Source organism: Lepidochelys kempii, chromosome 9, assembly GCF_965140265.1.
Source record: "Lepidochelys kempii isolate rLepKem1 chromosome 9, rLepKem1.hap2, whole genome shotgun sequence".
NCBI lineage: Eukaryota > Metazoa > Chordata > Testudines > Cheloniidae > Lepidochelys > Lepidochelys kempii.
Window position 1 is genome coordinate 82,397,863 of NC_133264.1, and position 18,026 is coordinate 82,415,888.

The 18,026-nt window shown below is 46.3% G+C and overlaps 1 protein-coding gene across 1 annotated transcript in view; it reads left to right on the forward strand.

Moving 5' to 3' along the window:
- The first annotated feature begins 3,670 nt into the window (after positions 1-3,670).
- UPRT (uracil phosphoribosyltransferase homolog) overlaps positions 3,671-18,026 on the forward strand; it is a 30,027-nt gene continuing 15,671 nt past the window's right edge. Inside the window, exons 1-2 of the mRNA XM_073361131.1 lie at positions 3,671-4,034; positions 17,854-17,896. Coding sequence (XP_073217232.1) covers positions 3,757-4,034; positions 17,854-17,896 — 321 coding nt within the window. The 5' untranslated portion in view covers positions 3,671-3,756. The remainder of the gene's footprint in view (positions 4,035-17,853; positions 17,897-18,026) is intronic.

An 18,026-nucleotide genomic window follows, 5' to 3' on the forward strand; every position in this document is an offset into this window, starting at 1 on the left:
AAATTTAAGAATATTTTAGAAATAATACCACAATGAATGGACAATTGACAACTTGATTTTTCTGTCATACACATAGGACTGGTTTCTGTTTCCCCTTCCACAAGCTTTACACTGACTAACTTGGACTTCAATGCACTTACTCCCAGTTTATACCAATGTAAAACCTGATCCTGCATTAGGTCTTCTAGCAGGGACCATGCAGTAATGTGGCTCCCATCTGTGATTTTTGTCAGGCAGGGCCAAGCAACAACAGTTTCACTGTCACAGCACTCCCTGAGGATGCCTCACCTAATGGAATTGGAACCTACTACTCATGGGCTTCATGCTGAGTTTAACAGCTGATGTGACATACCCTCTTAATAGTGGGAGAGGCCACAGAACCTAATTCAGACTACTCTTCTTGAAGGAAAACATAACAAATATGCTGAACTGTCTATTTTATATTAGCTTGCAACCCACTCTAACTCCTATTGAAGTCAATAACAAACCTCCCACTGACCTCAGTGGGGGTAGGATTGGGCCCTTAATTTGGGCCAAGATAGCAGCAATTAAGTTTATTTCATTGACATTAATATAATTATTTGTATTGTGGTAGCATTTAGAGTCCCAAATCAGGGATCAAGGCTAGGCACTCTAATAAATTTTGTTTAGTCTCTGTTCCAAAGAGCTTATAATTTTAACATATGATGAGAGACAACAGGTGGATGCAAGAAATAGGCAGGGAGGACAAGGCAGGAGTGAAAAGATCATTAAGTATAACAAAAAAAAAAAAAGGAGTACTTGTGGCACCTTAGAGACTAACCAATTTATTTGAGCATAAGCTTTTGTGAGTTACAGCTCACTTCATCGGATGCATACCGTGGAAAGTTTAGAAGATCTTATTATATACACACAAAGCATGAAAAAAGTATAACAAGGAGCAGCACAGGTTGAACCAATTCTAAACCCCCAAAACACAAATACATTAGAGACATGCACAAGCCTTGACTTTTGGGACTCAGATTCAGACTGGTTTGCGAGATGTTTATGGTTACATATTTAAGCTTCCTGAGGTCAGACTCCCTTCTCCTTTAAGCCACCTAGAATTCTTTCCTGCAGTAGTCTTCAGTTCCCCACACTCATGCCTCCTGTTATGGGATGCCACTTATCTGGCAGCCTTTCGGTTGGGTTCCGGGGCTGCTGTTCGTCCTAAAATTTTAAAGCACACAATCCCAGAGCACTTTACATTCCAGGGAATGTGATCTGGCAGAGAGGCCTGTGCTCCATTTCCCATCATTGAAAATTTGCTTCACATAATCTAAACTTCAAGTTTAGGCCACATTTTCAGCAGCCTCTGATTGTGTTCAAAAATGCATTTATGAGTGTAATGTGTAAACATTTTGCAAGCATTCACAGATGCACATACAATTTTGTAACTGCAAATACCTTTACATGTACTTTGGGAGTATGAAAGATAAAGCCTGGTTTGAGGCCCTCTGAATTTCAACCCTAAACATTGTTTCTATAGATGCACTTTTATGGTGGTCCAGCCTTTCATGGAGTCCTATCTTGTCTTCTCTCCATTGTATATATGTTTAAGCATTACAAAAAAAAATCATACAAGAAGTTCTCATTGAATGCTACTGTGCTCTGCAAACTGCAGTATTACTACATACCTAGTTCCTGGTTTAATGAATTGACAAGATAATTAAGATTTACCAAGGCTTTGCTTTATTTATTTATTTTTTAAATTCCTATTTTCCTAACAGGCATATGCCTAGAGTAACTGATATGCATCCCTTAATTATTGCAGAATCAAACACCTCAACTCCAATGAAGGATCTGTGTTTTTGCCTCTACAGTTAAGGCTCTGCCATTATTTCCATTATAAACCTGCTCTCTCCAAGAGTTCACAACTTCTCTGTTGAAAAAATACCATCTGAAATTTTGCACATAAGATGGGCACCTGGGATTTTTTTTTTCAAATAAATCTGTCAAACTCTGGCTATTTATGGTATAAGCATTACCATCTGTGGATGCTTATTTTGGGGGCAGATAGTCCAGAATTCATCCCCTATTTTTTCCTATCCTCCTCAAATATCTTCAAAGATATAACTGACCCAATTAGTTCAGATAAGGAAGGCTGCATTGTAATATTTAGCATAGTAAGCATTCAATGACTGTTTAGTTCAGGACAATACCTGTATGGGGCATTAGGAAGCCCAGGCTACATTTAGTATGGGAACTGGAAAGGAACACACATTTATAGGCAACAATGTATTGTCCCTCAAGGGTTAGTACTCATAACAAGTTAAGCTAATTAATGTAATCAGAAAGGAAATTTAAAAAGCTCCCTGTCTGTGATTAGATCCATTCCTCTGACCCTGGGGATAGAACACTACCTGACCAAAAAAAAGAACAGGAGGACTTGTGGCACCTTAGAGACTAGCAAATTTATTTGAGCATAAGCTTTCCTGAGCTACAGCTCACTTCATCTTTTTGCGGATACAGACTAACACGGCTGCTACTCTGATACCTGACCAAAGACATTCTCCTACTCCTTCCTATCTCCCAAGCAGCCATTTTTATTAACCCCCTGAACACCTGGGGGAATAGCAGAGCTGAAGTTTGTCCAGAGAGACCAGGTAATATCCTTACACAGCTCTAGTTGGCATGCCCCTCCCCTCCATCAAGCAGGTGTGTCCTTACAACGAATTGCGTTTTTAGTGGGTATGTCAGGAACCAGATGAAAATACAGCCATCTCTATATCCCATAGGAAGGCTGGAGGGATGTGTGGGTAGAGGAGTTTACCCAGTGCCAGCTAGTCTCCCAACAGAATCATTAAGGACTATTAAATCAATATGCAAAACCACTTCCTTTGAAGATAAATATATATTTCTATCCTTGGAGTTGGCAAAACCCTTAAACAACAACGTTGGCCGTTAGACTGATTTATAGGGTCCCTTGCAATCCCTTTAACCTGCTCGAACAATCCGTACACGGGCTGCACAAAGGAGGGTTAAGCAGGGGGTTTGCCCCTTTGCAATAGCTAAAGACAACCCCTGCCCGCCCCCGCGAACACCTGCTGAGCTGAACTGACTCTCAATCCTCATTCACCAGTCCCCCTGGCGATCCCGCTAGAGCAGCCCCCCCGGCCCCGAGCGCCTGCCCATCCCGGGATCCCCACCAAGGCGTTTCTCCGCCGGGGGGGGCTCGAGCGGCACGTGGCTGCTCAGCCCGCCTGCGGGCCTTGGGGAAGGACAGCCGGGGGATAAGGGGAGCGGGTTCACGGGGCCGGCAACCTCACAGCCGAGGGCAGCGGGAGGGGCCCCGGCATTTCACTTGCCGGGGAGGGGCCTGCTGATGCCTGAGCGACGCCGACGCGGAAGGAAGGGGGCTCGGGGGGGAAGGGCGCGCCCGCGGGCGGGTCACTGGGGTCCCCAGCAGGGCGCAGCGGCCCGGCGCGCTAGGCGCCGCCCGGCGGGGAAAGGAAGGGGACCGCAGGGGGCACGCGGAGCACCTCGGGGGGGGGGGGGAGCCCAGCCCGCTCGCGCCGGCGGGGGGAGGAGCCCTCTGCTCGCCGTCGCCCGCGTGCTCCGCACAGGAAGCGGGCGTGGCGGGAAGCGGGGCCTTATGCTCCCGGCCGCGGGACCCCTTCTGAGTGGTGAGTGGCAGGGCCGGGAGCCAATGGGCGCGGACGGGGCGGGCCGGGCCCGGCCGGGAGCGAGGGACCCGGGCTGCGCGCGGGCGGCGGGTGGCGGCGCGCGCCCCGCTGCATGGAGACCATGCCCTGCCACAACCGGCCGTTGGGCGCGGCGGGCGGCCCGCGGCAGCAGGAGGAGCAGCCGGCGGCCGGGGCAGGGGGTGGCTGTGGCAGCACGCGGCTGATCCGCTTCGCGGAGCCCGGCCCCGACAGCAGCCCCAGCCCGGACAGCGGCAGCAACGGGGTCCCACCCCCGGAGCCCGGGCCGCAGCCGCTGCAGATCGGAGCCCAGCTCAAGCTGCTGCCCATGAACGACCAGATCCGCGAGCTGCAGACCATCATCAGGGACAAGTGAGAGCAGGGCCCGGCCGGGGCGGTGGGGAGAGCGGAGACCCCCGGGGGACCAGGGGGTGGGGTGGGGAGGCGAGCGGGCTGTGGAAGAGGACGAATCGGGCTGGCGGAGGGATTGGCCGGGGGGGCGGGCAGGGGGCTGGGGGCAGAAGGGATCGGTTTGAGGAGGCCCAGGCTGGAAGTGGGGGATCAAGAGGGATCGGGCTGGGGGGCCCCAGGCAGCAGGTGGGATGGGGGGGGAAGCAGAAGACGGGGGATCAGATGGGGGGGGAGCAGGAGGGATTGGGCTGGGGGGGCAGGCAGGAGGCTGGGGGTATATGTGGGGTGCAATTTTATGGAGAGGGAATCAGGCAAAGGTTTAAAGTGTCCTAAGTGACAGGACTTGTCTCAGCAAAGAAGGGCTGTGAGGAGGGCCAGTTCTTGGTAACAACAAGTGTGCGTCTGGCAGCACCGTAGGTGGTCACACAAGGGCCACCACTGTTCAGGCTCCCCACTCTTTCTGAGACCTAGATGCTGCCCAAGCTTTGTGGGCATTTCAAGGGGCGAGGAAGTACAGTGTCTTGGGTTTGATTTTGCTTCTCAGTCTCAGACTCTTGCATTTGTCGGCAGCACCCCTTTGCTAAGTGGGGAGCAGCATGTCAGACTGTGCTGCTGAAGCATGCTCGGTCGGTCTCTGGCTGGCCCTGGGGTAAAACTTGCAGAACTAAGGGTATGTCTACACTATGAAATTAGGTCTAATTTTAGAAGTCGTTTTTTTAGAAATCGTTTTTATATAGTTGATTGTGTGTCCCCCCACACAAATGCTCTAAGTGCACTAACTTGGCAGAGTGCTTCCACAGTACCGAGGCTAGCATTGACTTCCGAAGCGTTGCACTGTGGGTAGCTATTCCACAGTTCCTGCAGTCTCCACCGTCCATTGGAATTCTGGGTTGAGATCCCAATGCCTAATGGGGCAAAAACATTGTCGCGGGTAGTTCTGGGTACATGTCATCACGCCCTCCCTCCCTCCGTGAAATCAACGGCCGACAATCGTTTTGGTGAGGTCTGTCAGGGGCACCTTGAAAACTAATGGAGATTCAGTCCTCCCTGGAATACCCAGGGGGAGGGATAGCTTAGCGGGTTGAGCATTGGCTTGCTAAACCTAGGGTTTTGAGTTCAGTCCTTGAGGGGGCCATTCTGTGTGACAGTTGTTTTTGTTTCTCCTTGATGTAAAGCCACCCCCTTTGTTGATATTAATTCCCTGTAAGCCAACCCTGTAAGCCATGTCATCAGTCGCCCCTGTGTCCGTCAGAGCAATGGCAGGCAATCGTTCCGCGCCTTTTTTCCGTGCAGGCGCCATACCACAGCAAGCATGGAGCCCATTCAGATCGCTTTGGCAGTTAGGAGCACATTAAACACCATATGCATTATCCAGCAGTTTATGCAGCACCAGAACCTGGCAAAGTGAAAGCGGGCTAGTAGGCAACGTCAGCGCGGTGACGAGAGTGATGACCAGACCAGAAAATAACAGTTGGGGATGTTGAAATGCATATATGTATCCTTGGGGACCCAGCCTACCCCTTAATGCCATGGCTCATGAAGCCATACACAGGCAGCCTGAACAGTAGTCAGGAGCTGTTCAACTACAGGCTGAGCAAGTGCAGAATGGTGGTAGAATGTGCATTTGGACATTTAAAAGCGCGCTGGCGCAGTTTACTGACTCGCTTAGACCTCAGCAAAACCAATATTCCCATTGTTATTACTGCTTGCTGTGCGCTCCACAATACTGTGAGAGTAAGGGGGAGACGTTTATGGCGGGGTGGGAGGTTGAGGCAAATCGCCTGGCAGCTGGTTATGTGCAGCCAGACACCAGGGCGGTTAAAAGAGCACAGGAGGGCGGGGTGCGCATCAGAGAAGCTTTGAAAACCAGTTTCATGACTGGCCAGGCTACGGTGTGAAAGTTCTGTTTGTTTCTCCTTGATGAAACCCCCCACCCCTTGGTTCACTCTACTTCCCTGTAAGCTAACCACCCTCCCCTCCCCCATTCGATCACTGCTTGCAGAGGCAATAAAGTCATTATTGCTTCACATTCATGCATTGTTTATTAATTCATCACACAGATGGGGGGATAACTGCCAAGGTAGCCCGGGAGGAGTGGCGAAGAAGGGAAGCACCGGGTGGGGTGGTGGAGGAGGGAAGGACAAGGCCACACAGCACTTTAAAACTTACTGAATGCCAGCCTTCTGTTGCTTGGACAATCCGCTGGGGTGGTGTGGCTGGCTGGCCGGAGGCCCCACCACTGTGTTCTTGGGTGTCTGGGTGAGGAGGCTATGGACCTTGAGGAGGAGGGCGGTTGGTTACACAGGGCCTATAGCGGCAGTCTGTGCTCCAGCTGCCTTTTCTGCAGCTCAGCCATACACTGGAGCATATTAGTTTGATCCTCCAGCAGCCTCAGCATTGAATCCTGCCTCCTCTGATCACGCTGCCACCACCTATCATCTTCAGCCCACCACTTACTCTCTTTAGCCCGCCACCTCTCCTCGCATTCATTTTGTGCTTTCCTGCACTCTGACATTGTCTGTCTCCACGCATTCGTCTGTGCTCTGTCAGTGTGGGAGGACAGCATGAGCTCAGAGAACATTTCATCGCGAGTGTGTTTTTTTCGCCTTCTAATCTTCGCTGGCCTCTGGGAAGGAGAAAATCGTGTGATACTTGAAACACATGCAGCTGGTGGAGAAAAAAAAGGGACAGTGGTATTTCAAAAGACATTTTATAGAACAATGGGTACACTCTTTCACGGTAAACCTTGCTGTTAACATTACATACATAGCACATGTGCTTTCGTTCCAAGGTCGCATTTTGCCTCCCCCCACCATGTGGCTAACCCCTCCCCCTTTCCCCTCTCCCCCCAACGCTAACAGCGGGCTGACAGCGGGGAACATTTCAGCCACAGGCAACCAGCCCAGCAGGAATGGGCACCTCTGAATGTCCCCTTAAGAAAAGCACCCTATTTCAACCAGGTGACCATGAATGATATCACTCTCCTGAGGATAACACAGAGAGATAAAGAACGGGTGTTGTTTGAACGCCAGCAAACATGTGCTGCAGTGCTTTGTTCTGCAATGATTCCCGACTATGTGTTACTGGCTTGGTATGGTAAAGTGTCTTACCATGGTGGACGGAATAAGGCTGCCCTCCCCAGAAACCTTTTGCAAAGGCTTTGGGAGTACATCCAGGAGAGCTTTATGGAGATGTCCCTGGAGGATTTCCGTTCCATCCCCAGACACGTTAACAGACTTTTCCAGTAGCTGTACTGGCTGCGAATGCAGAGCAAATTAATCATTAAACACGCTTGCTTTTAAACCATGTATACTATTTAAAAAGGTACACTCACCAGAGGTCTCTTCTCCGCCTGGCGGGTCCGGGAGGCAGCTTTGGGTGGGTTTGGGGGGTACTGGCTCCAGGTCCAGGGTGAGAAACAGTTCCTGGCTGTTGGGAAAACCGGTTTCTCCGCTTGCTTGCTATGAGCTATCTACAATCTCCTCATCATCATCATCTACTTCGTCCCCAAAACCTGCTTCCATATTGCCTCCATCTCCATTGAAGGAGTCAAACAACATGGCTGGGGTAGTGGTGCCTGAACCCCCTAAAATGGCATGCAGCTTGCCATAGAAGCGGCATGTTTGGGGCTCTGACCCAGAGCGGCCGTTTGCCTCTCTGGTTTTCTGGTAGGGTTGCTTCAGCTCCTTAAGTTTCATGCGGCGCTGCTTCGGGTCCCTGTTATGGCCTCTGTTCTTCATGCCCTGGGAGATTTTGACAAATGTTTTGGCATTTCGAAAACTGAAACGGAGTTCTGATAGCACGGATTCCTCTCCCCATACAACGATCAGATCCCATACCTCCCATTCAGTCCATGTTGGAGCTCTTTTGCGATTCTGGGACTCCATCATGGTCACCTCTGCTGATGAGCTCTGCATGGTCACCTCTGCTGATGAGCTCTGCACTCACCTGCAGCTTGCCACGCTGGCCAAACAGCAAATGAGATTCAAAAATTGGCGGGCCTTTTCCTGTCTACCTGGCTAGTGCATCTGAGTTGAGAGTGCTATCCAGAGCTGTCACAATAGAGCACTCTGGGATAGCTCCCGGAGGCCAATACCATCAAATTGTGTCCACACTACCCCAAATTCGACCCGGCAAGGCTGATTTCAGCGCTAATTCCCTTGTCGGGGGTGGAGTAAAGAAATCGATTTTAAGAGCCCTTTAAGTCGAAAAAAAGGGCTTGGTCGTGTGGATGGGTGCAGGGTTAACTCGATTTAACGCTGCTAAATTTGACCTCAACTCCTAGTGTAGACTAGGGCTAAGTCTAAGAGCCAGGGTCAACTGACTCAGCCTCATGGCATTCAGGCTGTGGGGCTAAATTGTGGTGTAGACCTCTGTTTCAATATTATTTATGCTAAAGAAATGAATCCTGTGACTTTAAAGCTTCCTGTAATATTTTTTCACTCCTTAGTTTGAGTCTTTTGCCACCCACGCTTGGCCTTGGCAGGTTCAGAGCTGATTGGAGCATTTGAGACAAGAGAACATAAGACCTTGTGGTAATAAGCTGCTGCTTCCTTTCTCTAGAGCAGTGTTTCTCACCCTTTTTGATACCAGGGACCGGCTTGCTGCCTTCCTAAACTGTGTCAGGTAGATCTCAGGGACCACTGGTTGAGAAACACTTTTCTAGAGAACATCAAGATGTGATATGGAAATAGTGGTGGTGAAACTTAACTACTCTTTGGATTTTTTATATAGTGCACAGAATGAAAAGTCTGTGTGGAGCCATAAATAGAAGCTGGGGAAGGTATGGGGCACCAGCGTGTGCCCTGTTGCATTTGTTGGAAATTGGTCACATGGGATACACCCACATGGTCTATTTGTAGTTGCAAGCCAACTGTCTTGATTCTGATGCAGTCTCTTATGTCCAGGCTTGTTTAAATTTTGTGCATGACAAAGACAGAAAGTAGTCAAAAACAATGCACGCTTTCTTTCACCCACTTCATCTGTCTTGTTCCTGGTCTCCCCACTCCTGGGACACGTGTTGATCCAACCAGGTTTTTTCGCTGTTTTGGAGTCAGACAACACCATTCCTTAACTAACAGATGTAGTGCAAGATCCTGCTCATTTCTGCCTGGAACAGAGTCCCTTTATTTCTTCAGGTCTCCCAACTCAGAACAAGAAGCTGGGACTGGGAACAGAAACATGTTATTAGGAGTTGTGCAGGACATGACCAGTAAGTCACTAGTTTGGCTAAAGAAGTGACTTTAAAATAGATCTGCTGCCAGATCATTCCTATTCATAGTTTGATTGAGACTAGAAGTTACCTCTCACGCATATAGTAAACATGAAATCATGACTAACTACCCAATTTTTATAGTTCTAGTCTCTTGTTATTTTCCTTCTTCTTTTCTTTTTTAATAGTACCCTAAAAGCAGGAAGGAATCCTCACAGGTAGAAAGACCTAGTGTTTGTAAAAAAAAAAACCCCTGTCTTTATACTTCTAGTTACAACATGTTAAAAGAGGCTTACACTTTCCTTAATTCAGAGTCAATTATTCTTCTTGTCTCACTGCTAAGGCTTGTGCTGTAGCTTTCATAGTGTCTGCCTCCTTGCTGTATTATGACTCTGCTTTCTGCTTTTGGATGTACATGCTAAAATGCATAGTATGTGGTGAGGAGCTATATACGTACAGAGAATAGAAAGCAGTACTACATTGGTCCTGTGCTTTGGAGCAGGAAGAACCATTGCTCACTGGCTATGATGTCAGATTTATTGTAGAAGCATCCATTGGTGCCACTGTGCCATTCGATAGGTCAGTAGTTTCATTACAATCCCCACTTCTCTGGCACTTAGATTGCTTTTCAAATTCCTGCTGCTTTGAACCCCCACATTCATTCCTTTGATCAAGGAGAGCCTCCTTTTTTGTAAGCTTGGCTGTTTAAAGAAAAATCAAGTTTTTAAGACACTAAATCAGTGTGAGGTATATGTTGCAGCCTCACCTGTTAACCAAATATTTAAATAAAGCATGTAAGAATACCAAGAAGAGGCTAAAGCAGCACGTGACTTGGAGTTCCAGTTAGGTTCTGCTATTGACTTGCAATGACTGTGACTGAACAGGAGAAGGGAGCAATACAGATATGACTAACATTTCCTTTTTCCCTAGTAGCTAATAGATGTAAACTTACCAGAGCAAGAAAGGGAATAGAGAAAGTTCCTGAGTGCTGGATTTCCCAGAAAGCAATTGTGAAAGAGAAGAAGAATGGAATGAGGCTGCCTCTGGAACAACTTTAAGGGAGAGGGCTGCCTTTGATCGTCTTCTCCGGGTTATAGAAGTTCGTGAGCAGCAGCATGAAGCAGACAAGACGCTTGCCAGTTTCCTGGGTGTTATTCAGACAGGGTTGGGCAGCCGTGAAACTGTCAACACTTGTGAGATTCTCTTTGTTGCTGACTGGGAAGCAGGCTATTGCAGCAGTTGCCACCAGGCACTACCAGTGGCCTTCCCTGGTCTTTTGTATCTGCCTTTGGTTGGGTCATTGACAGTAGGTGTTGTGTAAAATTTTCAAGCAATGGTTTAAATCATCCATATCCGTACAATACTTCACCTCTCCAGGACACTGTATGCATTAAGAAAAGGAGTACTTGTGGCACCTTAGAGACTAACCAATTTATTTGAGCATAAGCTTTCATGAGCTACAGCTCACTTCATCGGATGCATACTGTGGAAAGTGTAGAAGATCTTTCTATATACACACAAAGCATGAAAAAATACCTCTTCCCACCCCAGTCTCCTGCTGGTAATAGCTTATCTAAAGTGATCAATCTCCTTACAATGTGTATGATAATCAAGGTGGGCCATTTCCAGCACAAATCCAGGGTTTAACAAGAACGTCGGGGGAGGGGGAGTAAGAAAAAAACAAGGGGAAATAGGTTACCTTGCATAATGACTTAGCCACTCCCAGTCTCTATTCAAGCCCAAGCTAATTGTATCCCATTTGCAAATGAATTCCAATTCAACAGTTTCTCGCTGGAGACTGGATTTGAAGTTTTTTTTGTTGTAATATCGCAACTTTCATGTCTGTAATCGCGTGACCAGAGAGATTGAAGTGTTCTCCGACTGGTTTATGAATGTTATAATTCTTGACATCTGATTTATGTCCATTTATTTTTTTATGTAGAGACTGTCCCGTTTGACCAATGTACATAGCAGAGGGGCATTGCTGGCATATGATGGCATATATCCATAACCTCAGCCATGCGGAACACAATGCCATCCACAGCCTCAGAAACAACTCTGACATCATAATCAAAAAGGCTGACAAAGGAGGTGCTGTTGTCATCATGAATAGGTCGGAATATGAACAAGAGGCTGCTCGGCAGCTCTCTAACACCACTTTCTACAAGCCATTACCCTCTGATCCCACTGAGAGTTACCAAAAGAAACTACAGCATTTGCTCAAGAAACTCCCTGAAAAAGCACAAGATCAAATCCGCACAGACACACCCCTGGAACCCCGACCTGGGATATTCTATCTACTACCCAAGATCCATAAACCTGGAAATCCTGGGTGCCCCATCATCTCAGGCATTGGCACCCTGACAGCAGGATTGTCTGGCTATGTAGACTCCCTCCTGAGGCCCTACGCTACAGCGCTCCCAGCTACCTTGGAGACACCACTGACTTCCTGAGGAAACTACAATCCATCGCTGATCTTCCTGATAACACCATCCTGGCCACTATGGATGTAGAAGCCCTCTACACCAACATTCCACACAAAGATGGACTACGAGCCGTCAAGAACACTATCCCCGATAATGTCACGGCTAACCTGGTGGCTGAACTTTGTGACTTTGTCCTTACCCATAACTATTTTACATTTGGGGACAATGTATACCTCCAAATCAGCGGCACTGCTATGGGTACCCGCATGGCCCCACAGTATGCCAACATTTTTATGGCTGACTTAGGACAGTGCTTCCTCAGCTCTTGTCCCCTAACGCCCCTACTCTACTTGCGCTATATTGATGATGTCTTCATCATCTGGACCCATGGAAAAGAAGCCCTTGAGGAATTCCACCATGATTTCAACAATTTCCATCCCACCATCAACCTCAACCTGGTCCAGTCCACACAAGAGATCCACTTCCTGGACACTACAGTGCTAATAAGCGATGGTCACATAAACACCACCCTATACCGGAAACCTACTGACTGCTATTCCTACCTACATGCCTCCAGCTTTCACCCTGACCACACGATCCATCGTCTACAGCCAAGCTCTGCGATACAACCGCATTTGCTCCAACCCCTCAGACAGAGACAAACACCTACAAGATCTCTATCAAGCATTCTTACAACTACAATACCCACCTGCGGAAGTGAAGAAACAGATTGATAGAGCCAGAAGAGTTCCCAGAAGTCACCTACTACAGGACAGGCCTAACAAACAAAATAATAGAACGCCACTAGCCGTCACCTTCAGCCCCCAACTAAAACCCCTCCAACGCATTATTAAGGATCTACAACCTATCCTGAAGGATGACCCAACACTCTCACAATTCCTGGGAGACAGGCCAGTCCTTGCCTACAGACAGCCCCCCAACCTGAAGCAAATACTCACCAGCAACCACATACCACACAACAGAACCACTAACCCAGGAACCTATCCTTGCAACAAAGCCCATTGCCAACTGTGCCCACATATCTATTCAGGGGACACCATCACAGAGCCGAATAGCATCAGCCACACTATCAGAGGCTCGTTCACCTGCACATCCACCAATGTGATATATGCCATCATGTGCCAGCAATGCCCCTCTGCCATGTACATTGGTCAAACTGGACAGTCTCTACGTAAAAGAATAAATGGACACAAATCAGATGTGAAGAATTATAACATTCATAAACCAGTTGGAGAACACTTCAATCTCTCTGGTCACGCAATTACAGACATGAAAGTTGCGATATTACAACAAAAAATCTTCAAATCCAGACTCCAGCGAGAAACTGTTGAATTGGAATTCATTTGCAAATTGGATACAATTAACTTAGGCTTGAATAGAGACTGGGAGTGGCTAAGTCATTATGCAAGGTAGCCTATTTCCCCTTGTTTTTTACTACGCCCCCCCTCAGACCTTCTTGTTAAACCCTGGATTTGTGCCGGAAATGGCCCACCTTGATTATCATACACATTGTAAGGAGAGTGATCACTTTAGATAAGCTATTACCAGCAGGAGAGTGGGGTGGGGGAGGTATTTTTTCATGCTTTGTGTGTATAAAAAGATCTTCTACACTTTCCACAGCATGCATCAGATGAAGTGAGCTGTAGCTAACGAAAGCTTATGCTCAAATAAATTGGTTAGTCTCTAAGGTGCCACAAGTCCTCCTTTTCTTTTTGCAAATACAGACTAACACGGCTGTTACTCTGAAACCTGTATGCATTAAGTAACCTTATCTTCCGTAGTTTAAATTATTTTAAATTAGTGTTTTTCTGTATCTTTTTTCTCTGTGTGCTGAAGAGTAATAGTACCACAGGCACAGAATGCACGGAGCTGCTGCAGTCTCGCTGTACAGGCTGTGGAGGTTCCATAGAGAGCAACTCTGCACATCAGACACACTGCCTGGCAGCTGTCTCCCCTGCAGAGCAGAAAGGGGGCTTTGAGAGTGGGCTGCGGCGAGAGGGAGGATTCAGTTCTGCCTCCCGAACCCATGGTGTTCTCGTGTCCACTCAAAACTTGTTGGTGAGAAGGGTTTCCCCTGTAAAGAGTTTTGAGGCTAGTAAAGGAAAACCGTGTCATTTTTGGAACACAGGGAAATATCCCACTTAGTGGGTGTCTTTCTTGCTGCAAGTAAAAAAGTGTTCAGCTTTTCCAAGTGTATTCAGTAGGACTTTGGGTTTGGCAAGCCTGCAAGCCACTGGCTGATTCTTCCGTTGAGGAGATTTACACATTAGATTCATTGCAAGGCTATGTTATTTTGTTGAGAGGCGGTGGAGACTCATAAATATGGATCACTAAAATATCTACTGCAATGATGACAAGTCTCAGAGCTACACTCGATCCTGAACATGGCATGATGACAAGGCAGCAGAGCTGTAACTGACGCTCTGAGCTTTTCACTAAACATTTACTAGAAAAAAACATTACTGTGTAAGGGGGGAAGACCCAATGCGGCTGTTCAAAAAGGCAAGCAGGCTTTCGCATCTCATTTGTTAACACTTTCACAGGGGAAAAAATGGTAGCAGTTTTATTGCCACATTCCATCTGAGAAAGACAGCTACATTTCAGTGGTGGAGAAAGAGATTCCAGGGTGCAATAATCTTTCATCCAGGAGGATTCTAAAATGTTCACTGCTAAATCACATAGGGGAGAAGGAACAGTTAGGCACAGGGTGACTAGAACTTGCTGTGATGCTCTTTTCTGGGAACGGCATAATTCATCTTGTCTGGTCTTTTTAAGCAACTGTAGTGCTGGAAATCCTCTTAAGAATGGATGCAGCAGGGATAGGCATGGAGCTTTACAGCTAGGACTAGTTCCATGCTGCCAAGAGCTTGGTCTGCTTGATACGGATATCATAATGAGACATCAATAGACAATGCTAGGAAGGAAGGAAAAATTGGCTCACTTACAGGGTATCCAGATCACGTCTTGTTTCAGATCTCTTTCTAGATAGAAAGTAGTATAAAAATGAGCAGATAGCACCACAATTACAAGTCTTAGAGGGGAGGTGTATTTGCTTAGTGCCCCAGAAGACAGATGGTCGAGGCACTGGGACAGTATGAAAAAGCCACAAAGTTGGGAGGGGCAGGATGAGAGAGAAGTGACCAAGATATAGGGCTGAGTGAGGCAGTTTGTGGCTCTTACTCAGGAGCAGGGGTGGGATAGTCTCTTACTCTGACACAGGTTAGTTCCATATTAGCCTGTGGGATCCTGAGGACAGTTGGGGCTAGTGCAGAAGAGGGGCACAGTGGGGCTCTGTGTTTATTCCATGGTGGGAGGTGCTTGGGGAAGTGGGAGCTCACGCAAATAAGTCTTTCTCCCCTCTCTCCAGGAATCAGGGAAGTTAATGCAATCCTGCATTGCAATAACTATCTGGCATCTGCTGCAAAATATGGTGGGGAAAATCAGGCAAAATCTCAAGACACTTTAAAAAAGCTCTTACCATTGTGGGCTGGGTGGCATTTCATGGGTTCCCCCTTTTAGGATACTTACAAAGCTCTGTATCCGTGGAGTCATGCTATGCTGTGGCGCTCTGGTCAGCGGCATGTGACAAAGCACAGGAGGGCCAAGATTTGGGCCCGTTTGGCAAGTGACTATTCTTGGACAAACCTTGTGTCTGCAAGATGAAGTCTTAAATATATGTATTTTATCACCACAAATAGCCGGTGGGTATTTCTCTCCTTTCTCTTCTGTTTAGGTTCTTCTGCCATCACCAGGGTGTTGTCCTGGCATTGTTTTCAGTACAGCCCCTGAAGCCTAAGGAAGTTAAAGTAATTGGCATTATTACTAGTCCTTCTAATGCCTCATACTGGATAAGATAGCATATGTTAGTCCACCAAATCGTCATTACTGACTTAGTCCACTTCTCTCTCTAGAGCTGTCCATGTTCCTTTTGCTTCCTTTATGTAGCTGTCATTAATATTAACAGGAGTTGAGCACGTGTGCAGGAGACTGGGGGATAGGATAGGTTCCATATCACTTCCTCATCTCTATATCCAAGATGTTTTTGCAAACTTGCTCAGTTTTGCAAGCTTTCCAGTGTTTACTTAGAGGTGGTTGCCCACAGTTTAAGTCTAATGGATGTGAATTTTGAACCCTTTAATGGAGAATGTACTTGTGCATTTCAATGTTGGTTATGTGGGAGCACACTGCTGTAGTCTTTTGTTTAAAGCTCTGTACTGGTGAGACTATAAAAATCATCTCACAAAAGTTCATTCATTCATGGCAGGGATAAATTAGATTGAGTGATCTGGAGGCTAAAACCTGTAGTATTGCAATTTGCAATAAAATCAAGTCTAGTGCACCCAAGATCTCTGGTTTCCATAGAAGCAACTTCGTTAGCTTAGATCAGTAGTGTGTCTGTATTGTTTAAAATCCAGACTTAACACGAGGCAGGATTTAAGTGTAGGTATTTAAAGGTTATTGTGGCTTTTGTTTGTGACCATTTTATTGTATTCTACTTAGGCTTTTTATTCCCTGAGGTGTTTAGAGTGAATAATATAGAACTGAAGACAGTAAAGCAGCAGGGTATATGCTCCTCACTGCTGTACAAAGCCGGATGACTCAGCAGTGCATAACACATCAGTGAGATGACTTCACTGCTGGGGGGGGCAGTGGAGGGTGGCATCCCCTGCATGTTCCACTTCTAGCAGGGCAGACACTTAAAATACACTCGGTGCCTTAATTCTAGATTTGACAGCAAGAGGAACTTGGCAGTATTGCCTCAATATATTTTCTCTTCTTTGTGATATTGAGTCTACTCCTGAGTCTACTCTCATTTTTGACATCGGGTCACCAGGCCTGAACACAGTTTTCCAGGTGAGGGTGTACTACTGGTCTGCCATATTTTCAGAATTATTCTCTATTCTTATGCAGTCAAACACTGCTTGCTTAGTGAGACCCAGGTCTCCCCCCAAGTCAATATAATTAATGTAATAAGCTATGTGCATCATTTTGAATGTCAACACTGAATTTCATCTGTCATTATGTCACTTAGCTTACCTAGATCCTCTTAGATTCCATGGTATGGAAGAACCTAGATGTGCCATCTGGAAGTTTTGCGATCTCACTGCTCACTCCCCTTTTCCCAATAATTAATACATACCAAAGAACAAAATATCAATCAAAATCTAAAAAAACAAAATATGATTGTAAAATCACAAGAATTATCAGAGGAACACTGTGCAGATTTACCTGAAGCCATTTTAAAAAAAGTTTTGGGTTTCCTTTTAATGCCAGAGAACCAGAAAATGATTAGTCTGTGTTCACTGCATAATTGAAAGCCAAAAAATAAATAGCAGCGATGTGATAAACTAAATAAACTTATTATTAGTATAAGATTGGTAACATGGGGAAAGAAATTAAGACAAACTGACACTGTCCCTTTTAAAAAAATGTCTTTAATGTGGCAAAGTCACCAGTTGCTCTGGGAATAACCAAGTTTCCTGACTTTCATGCAGGTAAACCCTCAAGTAAAATATTGCAAAAATATGGAGTTTGGTGCCAACATTTCTTTATGGAAATTTAGAGAGAGCTGTAACTAATTGCATGTAGTACTAAGATGTGCTTGTACATGATATTCTGATGGCTTGTTTGGGGGTTTTTAGGGCTGTCAGACAGACAGTTGGATTCTTAGTTCAGCGCTGGAGGCTTGGTACAGCTCCCATTTGATGACAATGCTTCTGGCTATTGACTTGATTGGACGCAGGATATTGAGCACAATGTTTGTAAATTCAAGAAGTGAACACATGATAGTTTGGGTGGCCTGCTAGGATGGAGTGGAAGCAAGATCAGATTTTCCCATGGAAAGCTTACATAGCAATTTTAGGTTTTCATATTCTAATTGCTTTGGGCAAAGCACTGCAAAATGTTAGCCTATAGTAAGAGGCAAGCCTGGCTGTAGCTTTATGTTCCCTGAATATTAGTTACCCACTATCAAGAGATTCCAATTAGTTTTATCCAGTAGAAATTAGTTATGTGGAGAACTCCTGCTATGTACAGTGTACTATCCTTGAATTATTTATCAGTGTTATCGAAATAAAAGTTATTCCGCAATTTAATTTAGCACTTTTGCTACCTTTTTCAGGACAGCCAGTAGAGGGGACTTCGTGTTTTCTGCTGATCGTCTGGTAGGTGGAGAATTTCTTCTTGTTGTTGCTGTGCTTTGACACTTGTGTTAAACAGGACTTTCATGCTGGAGAGTCATCGGGTGGGAGCGATTTGTGAATGCTGTTTGACAGTAACTTTCTTAATGTCTTT